At 42.8% G+C, this 17,855-nt stretch overlaps 1 protein-coding gene across 3 annotated transcripts in view; it reads right to left on the reverse strand.

Moving 5' to 3' along the window:
* The window catches only part of SYCP2 (synaptonemal complex protein 2), a 551,324-nt gene that overhangs the window by 18,592 nt on the left and 514,877 nt on the right, over positions 1-17,855 (reverse strand). For all 3 annotated transcript variants that reach the window (XM_077252835.1, XM_077252834.1, XM_077252836.1), the window contains 4 exons: positions 15,931-16,025; positions 15,754-15,853; positions 15,442-15,500; positions 15,264-15,342 (listed from right to left, as the gene is read on the reverse strand). In XM_077252835.1, the coding sequence (XP_077108950.1) occupies positions 15,264-15,342; positions 15,442-15,500; positions 15,754-15,853; positions 15,931-16,025 (333 nt within the window). The remainder of the gene's footprint in view (positions 1-15,263; positions 15,343-15,441; positions 15,501-15,753; positions 15,854-15,930; positions 16,026-17,855) is intronic.

Raw genomic sequence — 17,855 nt, forward strand, 5'->3', positions numbered from 1 at the left:
ATGTAGGATTCACTAAACCAACTCAGACAGATGACTGTCCAGTTTTAGCTTGAAGACTTCCATTGAAAGAGAACTCACCACCTCCTGTGGCAGCCTGTTCCACTCATTGATCACTGTCAAAAAGTTTTTTTTCTAATATCTAATCTGTATCTTCTCCCTTTCAGTTTCATTCCATTGCTCTCGTTTTTCCATGTGCAAATGAGAATAAGGTTGATCCATCTACACTGTAACATCCCTTCAAATATTTGTTGACAGCTATTAAGTCTCCTCTTAGGCTTCATTTTTGCAATCTAAACATTCTCAGATTCTTTAACTGTTCCTCGTAGGACATACTTTGCAGTGTGCACACTATCCTGGTAGCTCTTCTCTGAACTTGATCCAGTTTTTCAATGTCTTTTTTAAAATGTGGTGACCAGAAATGGACACAGTATTCCAGATGCGCCGTGACCAAGGACTAGAGGGGGATAATTACTTCACGTAATCTAAACTCTATGCTTCTCTTTATACATCCTAGAACAGTGTTTGCCTTTTTTTGCTGCTCGATCACACTGTTGACTCATGAGCAGTCTGTGATCTATTATAATACTCAAGTCATTTTCACATGTGCTGTTGCTTAGATCTATTCCTCCCATTCTGTAGAAAATTTTTTACCATTGTTCAAGCTTATCTAGATCCTTCTGAATCCTTTCTTTCTTCTCTAGTGTTAGCTATCCCTACTAGCTTTGCATCGTCTGCCAAATTTGATCAGTTTACCTTCGGTTCCCTTATCCAGATCATTTATAAAAATGTTGAACAACACTGTGGCCAGAAAAGAGCTTTGTGCTACCACACTTGAAACACTCTTCCAATTAGATGTGCAACCACTTATTACCACTAATTGAGTATGATCACTGAGCCAGTTATGAATCCACCTAACCGTAGCCTTGTCAATCCCAAACTTGGTCATTTTTTCAATAATGAGAGTATGAGATACTTTATATCAAATGCTTTACTGAAGTTGAGATATATTATATTTACCATATTTCTCTGACTCATCCAGTCAGTGATTCCATCATTGAAGAAAATTAGATTAGTCTGTCATGACTTGATTGCTACAAACCCATGCAAGCTCTGGCTAATTACTGTATTCTTATCTGAGTACTTACCTACACGCTGTTTAGTCATTTGTTCAAAGATCTTTCCTGGTATAGAAGTAAGGCTCACTGGCCTGTGATTTCCTGACTCCATCTTCTTTCCATTTTTGAAGATAGGGACAACAGTTGCCCTTCTCTAATCTTCTGGGACTTCTGTTCTCCAAGATTTTTCAAAGAGTTTGGCTAGTTTCTCCTGCTCAGGCTACTTTCACACTAGCGTTAACTGCAATACGTCGCAAATGCGTCGTTTTGCCGAAAATACGCATCCAGCAAAAGTTCTTGCTGGATACGTTTTTTCGTCATAGACTAACATTAGCGACGCATTTGCGACGCATTGCCAAACGTTGCGTCCGTTTTGCGACGCTTGGGCGTGTGGTAGCGGACCGTCGGGAGAAAAAAACGTTACATGTAACGTTTTTTGCTCCCGACGGTCCGCTTTTTCCGACCGCGCATGCGCGGCCGGAACTCCGCCCCCACCTCCCCGCACCTCACAATGGGGCAGCGGATGCGTGGGAAAAATGCATCCGCTGCCCCCGTTGTGCGGCGGAGACCACGCTAGCGTCGGGAACCTCGGCCCGACGCATAGCGACGGGTTGTTCCCGACGCTAGTGTGAAAGTAGCCTCACTCTTTAAGTGCCCTAGGATGTAAATCATCTGGACCAGGAGATTTAAATTCATTTAAATTAGCTAGGGGTTCCCTCACCATCTATTTATAAATAGTGTGGATTATTTTATTCCTTCGATGACACCGCAAAGTCAGTTGATGTTATTTCTTAGAGAACACAGATGCAAAATAGGAATTTAAAAGTTCGGCTTTCTCAACATCATTTCTGACCACTTCATCCTATAAAAATCCTATAGCATCTTTGACTTTTCTTTTGCCAAACCCCAAAATCCTTGTTTACTGCTTTTGGTCTCCCTTACAAGCCTCACTTCATTACTAGTTTTAGCTCTGCTAATGATTGCCCTACATTCCTTGTAAACAGCATTACATTCTTCTTTAGATGTGTCCCTGTTTTTCCATTTAATATACCTTTCTTTTTTCCTTCTTAACATGTGATTAAGTTCTGTGTTCATCCATTCTGGTCTCTTTAAATGCTTCTAATTCTTCCTTTTTTTCGGGATTGTTACCAATTGTGCAGTGAAATTTTTTTTTTTTTTTAAACTCTTTTTATTGAAGGATTCCACAAAATAAGATAACAAACATATGGTAACATAGTATAGAGTCAAAATAATTTGTATATCAACATTCACATTGACATAGATATGACATCATACCTTCAATAATAAAGTATACAAACAAATAAAACATAACCTTCAGTATAATATATTCTACCAGGCATTGCACTTCCTAATCAACAGAGTCTTTATGAAAGTTGTAAAGCTCGTACCAGATCAGGTTATAACAGACACATATTATTAATTCCACACAAATCATCACTTTCGTGGTCCAAAATGGATAAACATCAGAGACTATATCGCAAGATTGAAAAGACCGTAGCACCAGGAGCCAAGTGCGTCAATGGCGAGTTACACCACCTGTTAAAAATCTTCTGAAATTTCTGGGGACATCCTCTGTTTCTATATATGTGTAGTGAGAATTTAATTTAGCAAAATCTCCATTCCTTTTTGGACATTTCAGTCTTTTAGAACATTCAGCCATTTGACCTTTCCTATCCTCTTTTTGAGTGTATTAAAATCTGCCTTTCTTTAACCCCTTCATGACCCAGCCTATTTTGACCTTAATAATCTGGCCGTTTTTTGCAATTCTGTCGAGTGTCCCTTTATGTGGTAATAAGTCAGGAACGCTTCAACGGATCCTAGCGATTCTGAGACTGTTTTTTCGTGACATATTGAGCTTCATGTTAGTGGTAAATTTAGGTTGACAATTTTGCGTTTATTTGTGAAAAAAAAAACAGAAATTTGGTGAAAATGTCACAATTTTCAAATTTAGAATTTTTATTCTGTTCAACCAGAGAGTTATGAGACACAAAATAGTTAATAAATAACATTTCCCACATGTCTACAGTACTTTACCTCAGCACAATTTTGGAAACAACATTTTTTTTTTGCTAGGAAGTTATAAGGATTAAAATTTACAAAACCATTTTTTTTAGGGACCACCTCACATTTGAAGTCAGTTTGAGGGGTCTATATGGCTGAAAATACCCAAAAGTGACACCATTCTAAAAACTTCACTCCTCAAGGTATTCAAAACCACATTCAAGAAGTTTATTAACCCTTCAGGTGTTTCACAGCAGCAGAAGCATCATGGAAGGAAAAAATGAACATTTAACTTTTTAGTCACAAAAATGATCTTTTAGCAACAATTTTTTTTATTTTCCCAAGGGTAAAAGGAGAAACTGGACCCCAAAAGTTGTTGTACAATTTGTCCTGAGTACGCCGATACCCCATATATGGGGGGGAACCACTGTTTGGGCACACGTCGGGGCTCGGAAGGGAAGTAGTGACGTTTTGGAATGCAGACTTTGATGGAATGGTCTGCGGGTGTCATGCTACGTTTGCAGAGCCCCTGATGTGCCTAAACAGTAGAAACCCCCCATAAGTGACCCCATTTTGGAAACTAGACCCCCAAGGAACTTATCCATATGTGTGGTGAGCACTTTGAACCCCCAAGTGCTTCACAGAAGTTTATAACGCAGAGCCATGAAAATAAAAAATCATTTTTCTTTCCTCAAAAATTATTTTTTAGCCAGCAATTTTTTATTTTCACAAGGGAACAGGAGAAATTGGACCCCAAAAGTTGTTGTCCAGTTTGTCCTGAGTACGCTTATGCCCCATATGTGGGGGGGAACCACTGTTTGGTTGCATGGCAGAGCTCGGAAGGGAAATAGTGACGTTTTGAAATGCAGACTGATGGAATGGTCTGCGGGCGTCATGTTATATTTGGAGGGCCCCTGATGTGCCTAAACAGTAGAAACCCCCACCAGTGACCCCATTTTGGAAACTGGACCCCCAAGGAACTTATCTAGATGTGTGTTTAGCACTTTGAACCCCCAAGTGCTTCACAGAAGTTTATAGCGCAAAGCCGTGAAAATAAAAAATCATTTGTTTTCCTCAAAAAAAATGACTTTTTAGCCCGCAATTTTTTTATTTTCACAAGGGTAACAGGAGAAAAGGGACCCCAATAGTTGTTGTCCAGTTTGTCCTGAGTACGCGGATACCCCATAAGTGGGGATAAACCACTGTTTGGGCACACGTTGGGGCTCGGAAGGAAAGTAATGACGTTTTGAAATGCAGACTTTGATGGAATGGTCTGCGGGCGTCACGTTGCGTTTGCAGAGCCCCTGATGTGCCTAAACAGTAGAAACCCCCCACAAATGACCCCATTTTGGAAACTAGACCCCCCAAGGAACTTATCTAGATGTGTGGTGAGCACTTTGAACCCCCAGGTGCTTCACAGAATTTTATAATGTAGAGCCATGAAAATAAAAAATCATTTTTTTTCCATCAAAAATAATTTTTTAGCCCCCATTTTTTTTCCCAAGGGTAACAGGAGAGCTAAGACCCCCAAAGTTGTTGTGCAATTTTTCCTGAGTACGCTTATGCCCCATATATTTGGGTAAACCACTGTTTGGGCGCACGTCGGGGCTTGGAAGGTAGGGAACACCATTTGACTTTTTGAACGCAAGATTGGCTAGAATCAATGGTGGTGCCATGTCACGTTTGGAGACCCCCTGATGTCCCTAAAAAGTGGAAACTCCTCAATTCTAACTCGAACACTAACCCCAACACACCCCTAACCCTAATCCCAACTCTAACCCTAACCACAACCCTAACCCCAACACACCCCTAACCACAATCCTAACTCCAACACACCACTAACCCTAATCCCAACCCTAACCATAACCCTAACCCCAACACACCCCTAAACCTAATCTTAACCCTAATACCAACCCTAACCCTAATTCCAACGATAACTGTAATTCCAACCCTAACAATAAGGCTATGTGCCCACATTGCAGATGCCTATGCTGATTTTTCCGCACCGTTTTTGAAAAATCCGCAGCTAAAACGCACTGCGTTTTACCTTCGGATTTACTGCGGACTTCCAGTGTTTTTTGTGCGGATTTCACCTGCGGATTCCTATTGAGGAACAGGTGTAAAACGCTGCGGAATCCACACAAAGAATTGACATGCTGCGGAAAATACAACGCAGCGTTTCCACGCGGTATTTTCCACACCATGGGCACAGCGGGTTTGGTTTTCCATAGGAGTACATGGTACTGGTAAACGTGATGGAAAACTGCTACGAATCCGCAGCAGCCAAATCCGCACCGTGTGCACATAGCCTAATTCTAACTCTAACCCTAATTGCAATCCTAACCCTAATTGCAACCCTAACATTAATTTTAACCCTAACCCTAGTGAAAAAATAAAAATATATTTTCTTTATTTCATTATTTTCCCTACCTATGGGGGTGATAAAGGCGGGAGGGTTATTTACAATTTTTTTTATTTTGATCACTGTGATAGAACCTATCACAGTGATCAAAATGTACCTGGAATGAATCTGCCAGCCGGAAGATGGCGGCGCCCATGGAGAAGATGGACGGACACCGGGACTCGATACGTACGGGGGGTGAGATCGGACTGCGGGGGGGAAGACGGAGGGGAGCGGAGGACAGGACGGAGGGGAGGAAAGACTGTCAGTCGGGGCCAGATAGAGGTCTCCAGCCGTGGCCGATGATATTGCAGCATCGGCCATGGCTGGATTGTAATATTTCACCAATTTTCATTGGCGAAATATTACGATTGCTCTGATTGACTGTTTCACTTTCAACAGCCAATCAGAGCGATCGTAGCCACCCCTGGGCTCAAGTACAACTCCTCTTGTACCTACAGGGCAGGTGAAATTTCAATTAACCCTTTCACCCGACCATGACGCATATGTTGAGTCACAGGTTGGATTGGCACAGGTTTTCATGACGCATATGCTGCGTCACAGGTCGGAAAGGGGTTAAAGACTCAGCAACTCACGTGAGTCCATTTGCATTTTTCAGTATATGGCAACCCACTCCCTGTTGATACGCTGGTTTTACATCATATAACTATTAGTCCAAATGTATATACAATTTCAGTTTACACCCTAGTATACAGGTTCAGAATGATCTTTTGTATCTGGACACTTGTCCTATTATAAATGGTATACACCCGTAGTCAAAATTGTTGGTACCCGTCGTTTAATGACAGAAAAACCCACAATGGTCGCAGAAATAACTTGAATCTGATAAAAGTAATAATAAATAAAAGATCTATGAAGATGAACAAATGAAAGTCAGACATTGCTTTTCAACCATGCTTCCACAGAATTAAAAAAATAAAATAAAAATAAAACTCATGAAATAGGCCTGGACAGATATGATAGTACCCCTGAAAATAAAGTGACAAAAGAAACATGTTAAATCAAGGTGTGTCCACTAAGTAGCATCACAGGTGTCTACAATCTTGGAATCAGTGAGTGGGCCTGTATTTAGGGCTACAGATACTCACTGTGCTGTTTGGTGACATGGTGTGTATCATACTCAACATGGACCAGAGGAAGCGAAGGAAAGAGATGTCTCAGGAGATTAGAAAGAAAAGTATAGACAAATATGTTAAAGATAAAAGTTATAAGACCATCTCCAAGCAGCTTGATGTTCCTGTGACTACAGTTGCACATATTATTCAGAAATTTAAGATCCATGGGACTGTAGTCAACCTCCCTGGACGTGGCCGCAGGAGGAAAATTGATGACAAATCAAAGAGACGGATAATACGTATGGTAACAAAAGAGGCCAGAAAAACTAATAATCTAAACAGATTAAAGGTGAAATTCAAGCTCAAGGAACATCAGTTGACATCAGATCGCACCATCCGTCGTTGTATGAGCCAAAGTGGACTTCATGAAAGATGACTAAGGAGGACAACATTGTTGAAAAAAAAAAATCATAGAAAAAACAGACTGGAATTTGCCAAACTACATGTTGACAAGCCACAAAGCTTCTGGGAGAATGCCCTGTGAACAGATGAGACAAAATGGAACTTTTTGGCAAGGCACATCAGCTCTATGTTCACAGACAGAAAAATGAAGCATATCAAGAAAAGAATACTGTCCCTACTGTGAAACATGGAGGAGGCTGTTATGTTCTGGGGATGCTTTGCTGCAACTGCCACAGGGTGTCTAGAATCAGTGCAGGGTACAATGTAATCTCAAGACTATCAAGAGATTCTAGAGAGAAATGTGCTGCCCAGTGTCAGAAAGCTTGCTTTCAGTCGCAGGTCATGGGTCTTGCAACAGGATAATGACCCAAAACACACAGCTAAAAACACACAAGAATGGCTAAGGCTGGTTTCACATTTGCGGTTGTGTCCGCAGCGTGTGTGCCGCAATTTTCCGCATGCGTCGTGTATTCCTATCTTTAACATTAGGGACGCAGGTATCTGCGATTGGTTGCGTTTTTCTGCGTTTGACAACGAATGCGTCGTTTCGTCGTCTGCGGTTTGGCGCGGTAAACGCTACATGTAGTAATTCTGGAGGCGTCAATTTGCCACCTAGAAATGTATGCGGTTGTTAGCAGAAGGAATGCAGCAAAAAAAAAAAAACGCATTACGCTCTATGTGAACGCATGCATTCGCAAGCACATGCGTTTGCTTGCGTTTGTGAATGCATGCGTTGCACCACAGGAAAACATGTCTAGACACTGATTAGCCACCCCCCACATACAAACTGATAAAGGGAGTGAGTGGACATTGGCAGGTCACTACACAGCAGACTGATAAGCAAACCAGAAGCAGGAAAGCACCTTGGAGGAAACAAGACTCTGAACAATGTGAGTATAGCAAAGCCAATGTCTTTATTTTCAATTTTCTGTCTCTATATGTCCTAATTTCTGCCATTTTTTTCTTTCTGCATGCATCAGAATGTCATCTTCTTCTGAGGAGGAGCAACGGCCTGGGCCTGCACAAGGGGAAAATGTCAGTGAAGTGAGTACTCACCTCTCCAGATTGGTAAGTATTCACTGTCACATCTACACATGACAATTTTTTTTTTCCTTTTTTTAGAGCACTTCTTCCACTGCGGCAAAGGATGAGCAGGAACAGCGGGGACACGGTCGGGTGGCAAGGAGGAAGCGTGTACGTATACGTGGCTGACTGTTTATTGTATCCTCACTTTACTATTCTTGAATGTTCATTTCTTTACTTTCCTCTTTCTTTACCTTTTTCTTCTTGACTCCATTTTTTTCTTGACTTTCAATATTCATGCCAGTTTTCTGTCTCTGTTTTCGTTCTTTTCCTTATGTTAATGTCTCCAACATTAATGTCTTTATTTATTTCGTATTTATTTTTTAGGTTCCAGAACGGTATGAGGACTTCATTGAAAATGACCTCCTAATCTCCCTTGTCCATGAGCGAGTCCCGTTGTGGGACACCCGGGTTCTGCAGCACTTGGACAACGTGACGATCCGGCGGCTATGGAACGAGGTGGCCAAAGCGATGTGGGATGGCTGGGACAACGCCCCGACTCATGTCCAAAATGCATTTTGTAAATATTGCAATGCGGTGTGCTGCAGCAGTGACCTTGGCCGGGATCACACTCTCAGGAGTTTCTCTCATCACACACAGTTGTGTGATCCCAGACAAAAGTCCATTGTCTAACCATTCTTTTTTGTTTTTCAACAGTGCTCAAAGTCAAAACACATTGGCATTCGGTGAAGGATCGCTTCAACAAGGACCTTCGTCAAGAGAGCTGGGTTTCTAGTGGTTCTGGAGCAAGGATCCGCAAAAACAAATATCACCTAATCATTGCATTTTTGAGACCGGTCCTTGCCCAGAGAACGTAAGTATTTTTTGTGGTGTATTGGGTTGTGTTGTATTGCCTAATCTGTATTTTTCTATTCCACAGGAGTTGGCGCTTTACTACTGTAAATGTTTGGTATTTTTTTTTTCTTCTTTGTTCACAGCACATGGAGCAGTACTCGACCCTAGTTCTGGAGCGGTCCTTCATCAAACAGCCACGGATCCGTCCCAGCCATCCAGCAGCGCTGCAGCAAGTGGGCCTGCCACACACACTGCAGACCAGGAGGCTGGTCCATCAGGTGTTTCCCTGTCCCAGTCCTCTGCCTCTTTTTTGGGGGCTCTTCCCGGCAGAGGGCCTCGGACAGGTCACTCATGCCTGAGTTTTTGCACTTGAGCTCGGTCTTTCATGATGGACTCAAGGCGATGGGTGACCAACTGGATAGTGCCATAAACCATATGAATACACTTATCCAGGAGGTAACCAAAAGCCTTGACCAAGTGAAAGCCGACCTCCAGAGGCCAGCACATAATTTTTTCAATCAAATAGAGAAGGGCATGTCGGAACACCTTACTCCTGATCTCCAGCTTAGTGTCATGCAGGCCTGCAATGCTGCTTACGTGCAGGCTATGCAGCAGAGTCGGTATTTTCAGCAGACAGTGGTGGCATATCCACCTGTGCCAACAATGTCACGCTTGACCTCAATGCCGAGCTCTGCTGCATACCACTGCACAGCCACATCCATTCCAAGCACTGCTGGACACCACTACAGCACCAGCACCATGCCGAATGCTGTTGGACAGCCCACCGCCACCACCATGACTACTGCTGCTCCTGCTTGGACCTGATCCTCTGCCATTACTATGCAGCAGCAGGACCCTGGCATGGCCTTTCCCACCACCATGCAGCAGCAGGACCCTGGCATGGCCTTCCGCTCCACCACCACCTCGATGCAGCAGGACCCTGGCATGGCCTTCCGCTCTACGAGCACAATGGACTCTGGCATGGCCTTTCGCTCTACGAGCACAATGGACTATGGCATGGCCTTCCACTCTACGAGCACAATGGACTCTGGCATGGTTGCCCGCTCTATAAGCACAATGCAGCAGCCGGACCCTGACAGATCGCCCACCATGACCAGGCCGCAACAAATGAGCCCATCAAGGCTCCCAAGACAACGTAGATCCCAAAAAGGGAAAAAAAAATTAAAAAACAGAGTACTATCTGTATTCCTCCCCCCTCACCTCCCAATGTGCCTGTAATGTCAGGTTTGTCTCACCCTTCCAGTGTGTCTCAGGCCTCTCATGTGTCAAGCCCCATACCCGAACTCTCAGACCCCACTACTTTAATTGCCCCTTCTCCTGGCACCCCTGTGTCGTCCACACTTAGCCAGGCCTCACAGCTACACACACCCCAGTTCCGTCACTCTAACCCAAGCAGGCGCAGTAAAACATTTTTTTTGTTAAAAAATAAATAATAATGTTTTTTGCCCCCCAATGTTTGGTTAATTGGGTATTTCGCCGCCGGCAACACACCGTGCACCGAATAAAACACTGCGCCACACACTTTATTTTTTTGCCAACTCATAGCTCCAGTAGTTATTAAGTAGAACACTGCACCGTTGTGTGTTTGGTATAGAGCTATGAGGGGGCAAAAAAAAAATTACTTGTATTTTCTCCATATCTCTTCAGTCTGATTAATCTGTGTCGCAGACTGAAGAGAAAATGGCGGTAATACAAAGAAGAACTATACGCAACAGGTCATGTTTCAAAAAACTAATTATTTATGACACCTGACCTGGTGAGTAGAGAACTGCCTTGTATAACCTCCATTTTTTCTTCAGTGTACGTAATCTATTTCACACAAACTGAAGAGACGATGGAGGTCATACAAGGCATATCTATACTCACCTGGACAGGTGTCAGAAATAATGAATTCATGATGCACAAATAACAGCCTCATGAATTCACTATTTCTGACACATGACTTGATGAGTATAGATCTGCTTTGTATTAAACCTCCATCGTCTCTTCAGTCTGCGTCCAATAGATGCTGCAGAACAGAATCAGGACGTAATGACGTCAACTACCTTATCACTAGCAACCTAAGTGGTTTTTAGAGGAAATACATAGGAGACTCGGTCAAGATATCAAAACACTTAGTTTATTAACAAAAAATATTAGTAACATTTAAAACATAACTGGTATAGACCCAAACCCAACAGGACATTTTACACAATATTGTCTTGCCATGCCACACATCCAATATCAGAATCAAAAAAGGTAGCAAATTGGTCCCGCATGTGGCCAACTTCAACAGCAGCGGGTGATGCTGATAATCTGGCAATGGGTTTGCAACTGGTTCATCCAGTTCAATGTTGGGTCGCTCCTTAGCCATTATGTAATTGTGGAGAACCACACGCGCTTTGACTACCTCATCGACTGCCTCCATTTTTAGATTAATGGCTGTCCCAAGAATGAGCCATTTTGAGACAAGAATCCCAAAGGTACACTCTACTGTTCTTGGGCCCTGGTCAGTCTGTAGTTAGAAATCTTTTAAGTGTGGTTCAAGTCCCGACTGGAATGGCTTCAGTAGGTTTTCACACATCTGAAAGGCCTCATCCCCAACCATAACAAATGCCATCGGTGGGCCTTGAGTGTTGGGGAGAGGTCGTGGCAGGGGAAAATTAACATTTTTGCCATACACACATCGGCCCATATCAGAGTTTTTGAAAGTCTGTGAGTCATTGCCATGGCCAAAAGCTCCAATGTCCACGGCGATGAAGCGACAGTCCGCATCTGCTATTGCCATGAGCACAACAGAAAAATATTTTTTGTAGTTGAAGTACTCCGATCCAGTTCTGGCGGGTTTGATAATGCGTATAGAAATGGCCAAAAGTATTCACACCCCTGCAATTTTGTCAGATAATACTCAGTTTCTTCCTGAAAATGATTGCAAACACAAATTCTTTGGTATTATTATCTTTATTTAATTTGTCTTAAATGAAAAAACACAAAAGAGAATGAAGCAAAAAGCAAAACATTGATCATTTCACACAAAACTCCAAAAATGGGCCAGACAAAAGTATTGGCACCCTCAGCCTAATACTTGGTTGCACAACCTTTAGCCAAAATAACTGCAACCAACCGCTTCCGGAAACCATCAATGAGTTTCTTACAATGCTCTGTTGGAATTTTAGACCATTCTTCTTTGGCAAACTTCTCCAGGTCCCTGATATTTGAAGGGTGCCTTCTCCAAACTGCCATTTTTAGATCTCTCCACAGGTGTTCTATGGGATTCAGGTCTGGACTCATTGCTGGCCACCTTAGAAGTCTCCAGTGCTTTCTCTCAAACCATTTTCTAGTGCTTTTTGAAGTGTGTTTTGGGTCATTGTCCTGCTGGAAGACCCATGACCTCTGAGGGAGACCCAGCTCTCTCACACTCGGCCCTACATTATGTTGGAAAATTTGTTGGTAGTCTTCAGACTTCATAATGCCATGCACACGGTCAAGCAGTCCAGTGCCAGAAGCAGCAAAGCAACCCCAAAACATCAGGGAACCTCCGCCATGTTTGACTGTAGGGACCGTGTTCTTTTCTTTGAATGCCTCTTTTTTTCTTCTGTAAACTCTATGTTGATGCCTTTGCCCAAAAATCTCTACTTTTGTCTCATCTGACCAGAGAACATTCTTCCAAAACGTTTTAGGAATTTTCAGGTAAGTTTTGGCAAACTGCAGCCTGGCTTTTTTATGTCTCGGGGTAAGAAGTGGGGTCTTCCTGGGTTTCCTACCATACAGTCCCTTTTCATTCAGACGCCGACGGATAGTAAGGGTTGACACTGTTGTACCCTCGGACTGCAGGGCAGCTTGAACTTGTCTGGATGTTAGTTGAGGTTCTTTATCCAACATCCGCACAATCTTGCGTTGAAATCTCTTGTCATATTTTTCTTTTCCGTCCACATCTAGGGAGGTTAGCCACAGTGCCATGGGCTTTAAACTTCTTGATGACACTGCGCACGGTAGACACAGGAACATTCAGGTCTTTGGAGATGGACTTGTAGCCTTGAGATTGCTCATGCTTCCTCACAATTTGGTTTCTCAAGTCTTCAGACAGTTCTTTGGTCTTCTTTCTTTTTTCCATGCTCAATGTGGTACACACAAGGACACAGGACAGAGGTTGAGTCAACTTTAATCCATGTCAACTGGCTGCAAGTGTGATTTAGTTATTGCGAACACCTGTTAGGTGCCACAGGTAAGTTACAGGTGCTGTTAATTACACAAATTAGAGAAGCATCACATGATTTTTCGAACAGTGCCAATACTTTTGTCCACCCCCTTTTTTATGCTTGGTGTGGAATTATATCCAATTTGGCTTTAGAACAATTATTTTTGTGTTTTTTTTCATTTAAGACAAATTAAATGAAGATAATAATACCAGAGAATTTGTGTTTGCAATCATTTTCAGGAAGAAACTGAGTATTATCTGACAGAATTGCAGGGGTGTGAATAATTTTGGCCATGACTGTATGTGCTTTCCATCCACCGCACCCAAGCAGTTGGGGAAATCACACACACTCCAGAATTTTTCTGCAATTATTTCCATCCACATGTCCTCCATGGGTAGGGGTATAAATTCATCATTGAGAATGTTCCACAAAGCCCGGCAGGTGTCAGCAAATATTCCAGACAGGGTGGAAATTCCAAACCGGTACTGAAACTGGAGTGATGATAAGCTCTCTCCGGTTGCCAGAAATCTGAAATAAAATAAAAAAATAAAATTACAATCAATTCCATTTATGGTGGTGTTCTGCTAAATACATAAAGGAAAATAAAAATAATACATGGCAGACCAACAATAATTATGACTGGCATTTGTTTAGAATTATTACATACCTTAATGTAACCAGGAGACGTTCCTCTGCAGGAATCGCTCTACGGAGCTGGGTGTCCTGTCTCCGGATGGCTCCTTGGACACGACCAAGCAAATCCCGAAAAGAGTCTTGAGACATCCTGGTATATTCCGGGAATTTGTCAGGGTTGGAATTAAGCTCGCCATATAGCGTGTGATAGGCTCCACGGCTCTCCAGGAGTTCAATAATGGGGTGTCTCCAAAAATGCCTACGCCGTGTCCTTCTCTGTCATTCTCTATTTCTTTGTTGCTCCCAAGCAAATGCACAGGCAAGAAACAGCTTGATACTTAAATCCAGGTACTACCACAGGAGGAGGTGGCAGAATACACACAGCAGCTTTTAGCACAGCTCTGCAACAGATGGGTTTGCAGAGTACACACAGCGGCTTAAAGAACAGCACTCCCACAACTGGAGGGTGCAGAGAATGAATACCCGCTTAAAGCTCAGTAATATCACAGTCGGAGGGGGCAGAACACACATAGCAGTTTAAAGGCACAGTACTCCCACAGGCGGGGTGCAGAGTACACACAGCAGATTAAAGGATAGTACTCCCACAGGCGAAGGGGGCAGAGCACACACAGCAGTTTAAATGCACAGTACTCCCACAGGCGGGGTGCAGAGTACACACAGCAGCTTAAAAAACTGTATTCCCACAGGCATAGGGTGCAGAGTGCAAACAGTGGCTTTTAGCACAGTAAAGCACAGTACTCTCACAGACAAGTTTGAAGAGTACACACAGCAGTTTAAAGGCACAGCACTCCCACAAGGCGAGGGTGCTGAGTACCCACAGCAGCATTCGGCTCAGTACTCCCACACGCGGGTTTGCAGAGTACATAGCGGCTTTTACCACAGAAATAGCCTATATAGGGGTTGCAGAGCACATAGCGTTGTGTTTGCAAAGTGCGCAGTCAGAATCTGTCCCTCACTCGAGATGCATCCTACCTGTACTCGAATGAGAGCATAATGGCGGCGGCACTTGTAATCCGGCCATTATACAGGCTGGGTCACGTGCTGCGCTGGCCAATCACAGCAATGCCAATACTTGGAATAGCTGTGATGATTCCCTGTGCCCACAGTCTAAAAGCCTGTTGATTGGCTGCGCTGCAGCCTTTCAACTAGCTGTATTTGGCTGACGAGCCCAAACAGGAAACTGGACATACAGAAAAATGTCCATGTTCTGTACCAGTAGGAACCCCGAACTTTGTCTAATTATCAACAACCCATTACAAATAAAAACTGGAAATGCAGTTAGGTGGTCCAGCTGTTGGCAAACATCTAAAGCAGCTTGAAGAAGCTGCAGACGATCAAAGCCTAAAAACGCCCACTGCAGGGAGAATGTGGTACTACGCAGCACCAATATCGCAAGTCTTCCAGAATGGGGCATTACAAATAAGGCAATAGCTTTTTTAAACATTATTTTACTTACTTCGGAATGAAAAATCTTTTCCTCATTGTCTGTGCTGGGAGAAACATTTGTTTCAAATGAAGCTTTCAGACAGTGAACCCTATGTGATTAATCATTAAATGAGACAATGACTTCATATTGGAATGTTAACAATAATTGCTAGGACAGACTGACACCACAGGGTTGGGCAGTAGCTTACCTTTTCAACTCATTCTTGTGATAGAGGTTTAAAACTTGTGTCTGGCGGCTCCAAAAATTCTGAAAGCACAAATGAAGGACAAGGAGCTGCTGATAAAAATCGTAGGTCTCACATTATCTCTCCACAGAAAAACCCTGACAAAGGTGGATGAGGGCAATGAAAGTGACAAAGAGATGGAATTGTTTTTGTGCTTGACGGAATTGAGATGTGAACATGTTTATCTGTAATCTTAGATTACCTATTGTAAGCTTAAAGAGGAAAGTAATACTCTTAACATTCATGGATGGAGAAGTGTGGTTCAACTATACTTACCGCAAATTCTTTTTCCATTTGCTTTAAGGCCTGGGAATCCTGTTCAAAGCTCACAATCTCTTCCAGCACTGTCTGGTGGAATTTTTCCATCTGCATTATTCTTAATCAGAGAGAAAATATGTAGTCATGATAAACTACTGGGGAGCTGCGATAGAAAGAAAAGTATTTGCTACCAACCTGCATTCTCGGACCTGAACATCTACAGAGGTTAAATGCTTCTGTGCTGACTTCAGAGATTGCTTTGTAAAATAATCAATTTTTCTAGAGCGATTCTGTAAAAAAATAGAAATCATATTCAATCATCTATTTGTTTTTTTAATAAAAAAAATGTTAATCCATTTCCAGTAACTAAAACCAGGTTTTGGTCAGTTATCATCACATAGGTGCACGGCTCTAGTAAGACAATGATAATCCTCCATAACTTAAGACTATGTTCACATGTCCAAGAATCAGTAAGAACAGATCCAGCAGCAATCTGCTGACAAAAAAGTTGACAACTTTTTTGTCCGCCTGAAAAAAAAATGATTTCAACTGGTTCCGTTTTTAAACATTGAAGTCTGCGGATCAGTTTCAAATAGATAATTACTTGAAAGCTCACTTGTCCAGTAGTATATGTTAAATTTTTGTTTTCCACAGCTAGTAAACAAAAATGGATCAGTTTCAAATGGGAGAAAATGGATGGATGATTAACAGTTGCTTTTCCATAGACTTCAATGTTTAAAAACCCAATCCAGCTGAAATCAGCTGTTTTCAGACGGACAAAAACATTGTGTCTGCACAACTTTTTTTTTATCAACGAATTGCTGCTGGATCCATTCTAACGGAGGATTACTAGACATGTGAACTTAAACTAAGGCCTCTTTCACACGTCCTGATATTTCCGGCACCGGACAAAAACAGTATCAGAGATATCAGAGTCTGTGTGTGTAATACTTCAGGCAACCGTGTACCTACAGGCGCCTGGGAAGCAGCGCTATTGTTCACGCTGTTTGCAGGCAACAAGCGGTTAAGACAGCGGTGAAGACAGTACTCATCATTCTCCCCTGCTCGTGCTGCAATCAGAACTAGCAGGGGACAATGTTGAGAGTTGTATTCAGCTGATAACAGGAAGAGCAGGTGGAGAATGATGAGAGCGGTCTTCAGCACCTGGCACCAGGGAACAGCTCTAACAGTACCGCAGCTTCCCAGGCACTGCTACATGTCACACGGATGACACAGGGATGTCATCCATGTGCACGTGTGCGGGATTTTGCGGCCCATGCTGATGTTAAAAAACTGTCATATCAGTGTATTTTGCCCACAGACACACTTAAATGGATCTGTGTGTGTAAGTGTCTCCGGTATGTGAAAACTGTCACCTCACGTACCGGACACACTGTCGTCTGAAAGAGGCCTAAGAGAGATGTTGGATGAACGTGCATGTGTTTTCAATAAGAGGGGAGTAAAGGCTCACATACACACTAGATCAACCTGCCTATTTAAATGGGACTTACTTACCATCGGATGAGAATGGAGGCCTCCAGACTCTCCCATAACAGATGATGTTGGGGAGAGAATAATCAGGCTTTGGGAATTTCAACATCTGATCTAGTTTTCAGGAGATTTAAAGGGGTATTTTCATCTGCAAGATCCTATCCCAATATGTATCAGGTGTAATAATGATAATATTAGCAAAAACCTCCAATTAGAAATGTAGTTGTCACGGGGAGACTAGGCGGGCAAGAGCTAATAACAAGGGCCCCTGCAATTTCCCTCAGACTAGGGAAATCCTGACTGACCCTCTACCTAGAGTTTACACTGATGGTGTGCATGTCTAGGCCTCAACCCTCGCCCTGTCTCCTGTTTCAACCCTAGGCTGAAACCACCGCGCACCACCCAGTGAAAAGATCATACACCAATACCCACAGTTAGAACAGACAAGGATAACGGAAAATATACACCACACCACGCCGCAGTCACTCAGGAATACACTATAAATGCGCAGGGCAAAATAAATACAAATATAGGAAGGAGTAAATAAGACAAAGGGAAATACACCACCAGCAACGATACTCCAACTACTAGCTCACCACTCCAGACCGAGATAACAACGCACAAGACAG

This window comes from Ranitomeya variabilis, chromosome 4 (genome assembly GCF_051348905.1).
Source record: "Ranitomeya variabilis isolate aRanVar5 chromosome 4, aRanVar5.hap1, whole genome shotgun sequence".
NCBI classification, from domain to species: domain Eukaryota; kingdom Metazoa; phylum Chordata; class Amphibia; order Anura; family Dendrobatidae; genus Ranitomeya; species Ranitomeya variabilis.